Raw genomic sequence first — 6,607 nt, 5'->3', positions numbered from 1 at the left:
AAGGCCCTAGTGGATGGTAGTGCATGAAATACCGCCGTCATCATTTTGACTGTTGACCTGATTATCCTGCCGTCCTGCCCTGTTGCCTTCAGTGGTCAACCCAATGTATGTCGACCTAACGACTTGTCCCGATTCAGGATGATCTTTGCATTTAGATGGAGGTCGCCTAAACATTGGAGTATATTTGGATTATGTAAATGAATCCTAATTTCAGCAAGTAATATGTAAAGCAATATTCTCTCTAGCTGTAGATGATTTTATTAATTACTGTGAAGAAACGAAAACTGACAAGTATCACACAGGTGAGTCACTGAGCGGTTGTGTAGCAGGTTTTCATAGTTACTCCTTTGTAGAGTGGCCTTCCCTTTGCCGCACAGCTACACTCTCTGTTGCCTTCGGATGCCTGTAATCCTTGAACATGGCATATATCGTCCCTGCAGGTGTACAGAGCAAAAGTCAAATGCACAGGCCCAGTGGAAAGTCATGTTATCTACATCAAATCATTAGATACATTTTAGTTGCGTTTTGCCAATGTAAGGCGCTGCCACTTGTTACATTATATTCATGTACATGACAGTTGCATGCTTGAAAAGTACAGATCTAATGGAAAGTCGAATCGAACATCAAATCTAAAGCAAATCGACGCGTGTGTACACACCATAAGACCCTCATACTGGTCATCTTCCGATTGGACTACTGTAGTCTCCTATGTGGCATAGCTGACCAACATCTCCATCCACTATCACTTATCTTCAATGCTGCTGCCCGGCTCATCTTCCTCTCCAAACGTACAACTGTATATCCACCTCCCCTCTACAAGCACTTCACTCGCCCATTCCTCTCACCATTTACATCTCAGAACTTATCCCTCTTTACATTCCCACCTGTCCTCTACCTCCACAAACCGCCTCTCCTGCCTGATGTTTTCTTCCTCCTATTCCTGCCTCCAAGGTTTACATGTGCTGCTGCCTGTATCTGGAAGTCTCTACCTCTCCACCTCTGTACAAAACTTCGAACGGACTCTTAAGACCCACTTCTTCACCAAACCCAGCTGTCTTCCACCCTAGGCCTCTGTCCAATGCGCATTGTCTACCCCAATGGTTCTCAACCTCAGTCACAACAACCTCAAGTACCCCCAACAGTGCTCGTTTTCAATTTCTCCACACAAAATCACAAGTGAAATAATTAGCTCCACCTGTGAATCTTTTAAAATGTCAGTCAGTAATGAGTGCACCTGTGCACCTGCCGGGTGACCTAGAAAATGTGAACTGTTGTGGGTACTTGAGGACCAAGGTTGAGAACCACTGGTCTATCCCATCTGTGTTACTCTTGTCTGTCTGCCCCTTCCCTATAGAATGTAAGCTTTTATGAGCAGGGCCCTCTCTCCTTATGTGCTTTTCCTTCTCTTAAGGCACCTACACACTGGGTGACTTTTGAGCTTAAAGCAGCTCAGTTTTGTTGTTTTAGCTGCTTTCAGCTCAAAAGCCACCCATGGTGTATGGCCTATGGCTGGGTGATGAGCGCTGATGTGCGCTCCCGCATCATCGCCATCGGCCAACGTTTGCTGGTATTACTATGAGTGACAGGGTGGATGGCTTTACATAGCCTCCTTAACTTAGACTTAGGGCCAGATGCATTAAGCTTGGAGATTGATAAACAACCACCCAATCAGCTCCTACCTGTCCTGTTAGAAGCTGGGTTTGAAAAATGTCAGACAGGAGCTGATTGGTTGGTGTTTTTTTATCACTCGCCATTTTATCACTTTTGAAGCTTAGTTCATCTGGCCCTTAGACTGTTTATTTTAGTGTCATGTCTTTTGATGCAGCAATGGTTTTTTTTTTTATAGTTTTTTTAGTAAGTCTTACAAAGGCACAAAATACAGAGATGAAACTATTGCGATAAAACACCTTAAGTAATAAGGAGCTGTAAACATTTTTTAAATCCGCATGTAGTCTGTATTACAATCGAGGAATGTTTTTTTTGTTTTTTTTTATACCATGTACTTGTTCTACATTGCCATGTACTGTTTATCCTGTTTTGTGAATTGGTTTAAGTACTTTGTTCTGTGGAACTCTCTATGGTGCCATATCAATAAAGCATTATATAAAATACAGTAGTGTAGGTGTTTGGACTGTAGTAAAATATTTATAAAATCCGAGCTTCACCCACACCTATGTTAACTTCTATAATATATTAATAAAAATTATAATTTTTTTTTTTTTTTATGTTTCTTCGGGGTGTAACAAACGGACTTCCTGTATGGGGATTTTTGGAGTCTAAAATGGGATACGGTCACTAGGTTTACAAGCATTAAGTCGAAATGCATGTAGGTCGACAGGGTCATTAGGTCAACATGGGGAAAGTCAAAAGTATTTCATCCCCTGCCATTCACTAGGGCGTGATGGGAGAATAAAATAGTATGCCAAGTGTAGCGAGGCACCGTGCCCGAAGCATGGCAAGCGCAGCGGTGCTACGTTTCCGTGTCCATGTTGACTGTGTCGACATTCGGGACAAAAAAAAAGTGAAATACCCTTTTGATCTAACCCATGTCGACCTAATTGCTCTCTATCCAATGATCCATACCTATCTAAAACAGCTGATGTGAATAGCTAAATTAAATTACAGGGCTGCAAACCTATTGGAAAAATATATACGGGCAAATATACTAAGTCTTGGAGAGGTATTAATGTACCAACCAACCAAGTGTTACTACATCCAGTAGTGTTAAGTTACGATGAAAAAAACACCCAGTAGTATCCTGTATTTTAATGCATCTTAATTTGTACTGATATGTTCTAATTTTGGATTATTTGAAAGCTTTCAATTTCTCCTTCATGATCACATTTTGTACCTAATTTAGGTTGGCTCTCTAAGCAGCGGTCGTTTGCTGCTTAGCGAGTACCTTAACGCCGAACGCACCCCATACACACAAACACACACTCACACACCCCCGGTGCCTGAATAGGGATGTGTTCGTTAACACATACCGTCGTATGCAGCCTTGTCCGATCACTGCTGAATCACCCCCTTTGTGTTTGTTCTTGCTCACAGCCCTTTCTAACCCTGACAAATTCTGTAATTCTCCCATTTCCTGAGTTAATCTGTTCTGTATTCCCTAACCCTTGGACTGCCATAGTATAGACACATACATGGGTCCTCTGCTCTCACCAAAGACATCGATAATATTTTTCTAGCAGTTTCAATCTGTACATTTTGCAATATATGTGTACGATCAACTCACGCCCCCACCTGGCCACATACATAATATACATTATCAATCTGAATTCAACTTTATTTAACTAATTCATGGAATATTAGCTGCAAATGTTACAGACGGAATGGGATCATTCGTCAGACTGCAAATAGGTCTACAGTCATTAGGTCGACTCCACTAGGTCGACTGGCAGGAAGGTCGACCTGACTTAAGGTCGACATGGGCCAAGGTCGACATGACTTAAGGTCGAATTTGCATAAAGGTCGACATGAGGAAGGTCGACTGGTCATAAGGTCGACATGGGTTTTTCACTGTTTTTTGATCCGAATGTCGACACAGTCGACATGGACACAGTTGGCAATGAGAATCGGACCCTCGCATCGCTCGCTTCTCTCGCAATGCTTCGGGCACGGTGCCTCGCTGCGCTCGGCACACTATTTTATTCTCCCACCACGCCCTAGTGGATGGTAGGGCATGAAATACCGCCTGTCGGCACATGTCGGCTCAAAAAACAGTGAAAAACCCATGTCGACCTTATGACCAGTCGACCTTCCTCATGTCGACCTTTATGCAAATTCGACCTTAAGTCATGTCGACCTTGGCCCATGTCGACCTTAAGTCAGGTCGACCTTCCTGCCAGTCGACCTAGTGGGGTCGACCTAATGACTGTAGACCTAAATGCAGTCTGACGAATGACCGCATCCCTTACAGACACACGCAAAATGCCAAAATATACATGGTGCTATTTTATTATCACTTACCCAATGCTGTGGCTCCCACCATGCAGGCTTGTGCAGCAATACGTGTGTGTATCAGGTGAACAGACATTTTAACATTGCCTCTTTGCTTTAATCTGTAGAGCCCATAAACAACAATTGCTGCAAATCCAGCTAACCCTGCAAGGTACAGTATGAGAATCCATAAATTAAGCCTATGTTGTGGTGTCCCTTTTGTATGCAATGACTGGTCTAGGTCTATAGCCCTATTGGTACTCCAGCTGTTGAGTGTGGTAGTATTTTGTTATTAGAAAAACAAAAAAAAAGCTTGATGTTAGTGTGTATTTTTTCTGTACATATCTTACCGATGCCTCTGATGTTCTAGCAACTATTAATTCATTTACTTCTAACGTGCTCTGGAATGATTTTAAAGGGAGGTTCTCAGAAGGGTAGAATTGGTTGGATGTTTTCCATTGGGAGTGTCACAAATTAATTTGGGAACAAATGTGCAAGGATTGTCCAAAGAGTATTCTTTAAATGGAACAGTAAGTAATTTATAGATAGACATAGAGATAGACAGATGTGTGTGTATATATATATATATATATATATATATATATAATTATACTAGTAAGCCCACTCGAAGCAAAAGCTTTGAAAGCTAGTCTGCTACTTTCTGTGTTTGTGCATGTGTGAGAATGAGATGTAGATTTAATCTCTGCCAGCAGATTGCAGTGTTTCAGAGGCTCACAGACACTAGACATATCTATATCTATATATATATATATATATATATATATATATATACAGGTAGACGGGGTAGCCGGCACTCAGCTCCAGTAAGCTCTTTGTGCCCCGTGCCTTCAGTAGGAACCCTGCAGCAGCTGGGTCAATGTACAAACACAGCGAGGACCGCGGCACTGGGGTCTGAAATAATGAAGACAATAGACAAGCGTCAGTCTTCATTATTTCAGACCCCAGTGCCGCAGTCCTCGCTGTGTTTATATATATATATATATATATATATATATATATATATATATATATATATATATACTGTGTGTGTGTGTGTGTATATATATATATATAAATATATATATATATAAAATAGAGCGAGATCTATAGATAGATAGATATCCATCCAAGACAATGGTAAAATAAGGATAGGCTTACTACTTACTACTACTACTTTGTAGGTATAAATTCAATATAAACAGTTTGATACTGATCAATAATATATAATAATAATACAGGTCGAGTATCCCGTATCCGAATATCCGTTATCCGAATTATTCCGAAATACGGACATTCCAGAAAGTGAAAAAAAAAATTTTTTTTTGCTAAAAACTCACTGGGGACATTTGTAACAGCATCACTGGGGACATGATATGTAGATGGCACTATATATGTACAAGAAAATGATTGCTTGGCATTCAAATTCAGTGCTGAGATAGTACACACATTTTGTTTCACGTTTTGAAACCTTGTTTTTTGAACAAATAAAATATATTTGTGTGTATTTTATGTGGTAATAAAATATATTTGTGTGTATATTATGTGTTTATACAGCATAAATGCAAGATACTTCAAAATACATCATTGAAATATTAAAATATTCCGAAATACGGAATAATCCGTTATCCAAAATTCTCCTGGTCCCGAGCATTTTGGATACGGGATACTCAACCTGTAATATCAATACTAATTCACTTACCAACAGGGAAAAGTGGGGACTGTTTCATTTTACGCTGCAACTTGCTGGTGACTGTTTCCTGGTCCTCTGGGGTCCACCCCTCACTGTCTGAGGGCATTTTATCACCTTCACAGGATGTTGCCAACAGGTGATGCTGTGCTCATTTCAGGGCAGGCAGCTCAACAACATAAGAGAAGAAAGGACAGGACTATGATGAAGGATTGAGAGGTAAAACATTACTACCAAATACAGAATGTGTCCTTTCAGTATACAGTTCTTGTCCCTGGAAATGTTTAAAGCTAACAATTATCCTAGTGCTTGAGATAACCTCTCCAGTGCCATTCTCAGCATCAGTATGACTGAAGGAAAGTTTTTAGTTTGGTTTGTGTGTTGTGGTAGAAGGTGGTCAGTTTGCATGGGTAAAGTTAATAGCACACGGAATGCAATGCTCCAGAGCAAAGTGCCCTGAGAATGTCAGTGTATGTATACTGTCTTCAGATAGGTATAAGCATAAAGATCAATATTAGACATTTAAATAATCCTAACTACAGACACACTTGTATAACCTGTAATTAAACCCACCTGTTAACAATTTATTTGTGATGTATCCAGTCTTGTCTTCTTTCTAGGTCACTCACAGACTGGATGCTGTTGTCCCAGAGGTACTTTATGTACAAGGGAGACTGGGCTTCTTTCCATGGAGAGCTTGGGAAGGTTAGTATGGGTCGCATGCCGAGACTCTATCACACACATGAAAGGGAGGCCGAGCTTGGCAAACACCTCTTTACTCAACCCACTGGCACCATCCAACCATGACAGGAAGGAGTTAAATATGTGTTGCTTACATTGTTCTCTCGGCTCCTGTTTAGGGCATTCTTCCATCCATGAGAAGAAATAAAACAAATGTGTATATATGGTACTTTTGGGTTCCTAGCACGGCGCGCATCACATACCATTAGCCATATAATGGTATGCGATGCAATG

General features: G+C 40.7%; 1 protein-coding gene across 2 annotated transcripts; it reads right to left on the bottom strand.

Moving 5' to 3' along the window:
* HIGD1B (HIG1 hypoxia inducible domain family member 1B) lies at positions 1-6,298 on the bottom strand. Of its 2 annotated transcripts, XM_083145486.1 has the most exons (4): positions 6,206-6,298; positions 5,645-5,801; positions 3,976-4,110; positions 1-434 (listed from the first exon to the last, which is right to left on the bottom strand). In XM_083145486.1, the coding sequence occupies exons 2-4, from the start codon at positions 5,739-5,741 to the stop codon at positions 340-342; spliced, it is 327 nt and encodes a 108-aa protein (XP_083001612.1). In that variant the 5' UTR covers positions 5,742-5,801; positions 6,206-6,298; the 3' UTR covers positions 1-339. The 2 variants fall into 2 exon arrangements, with proteins under 2 accessions (XP_083001612.1, XP_083001611.1); XM_083145485.1 differs by lacking the exon at positions 6,206-6,298 and having other exon boundaries at positions 5,645-6,154.
* Between the last annotated feature and the right edge of the window lie 309 nt (positions 6,299-6,607).

The sequence above is a fragment of the Crinia signifera genome, chromosome 6, assembly GCF_055691185.1.
Source record: "Crinia signifera chromosome 6, ASM5569118v1, whole genome shotgun sequence".
Taxonomy (NCBI): Eukaryota; Metazoa; Chordata; class Amphibia; order Anura; family Myobatrachidae; genus Crinia; species Crinia signifera.
This window is presented reverse-complemented; position numbering and strand designations above follow the sequence as displayed.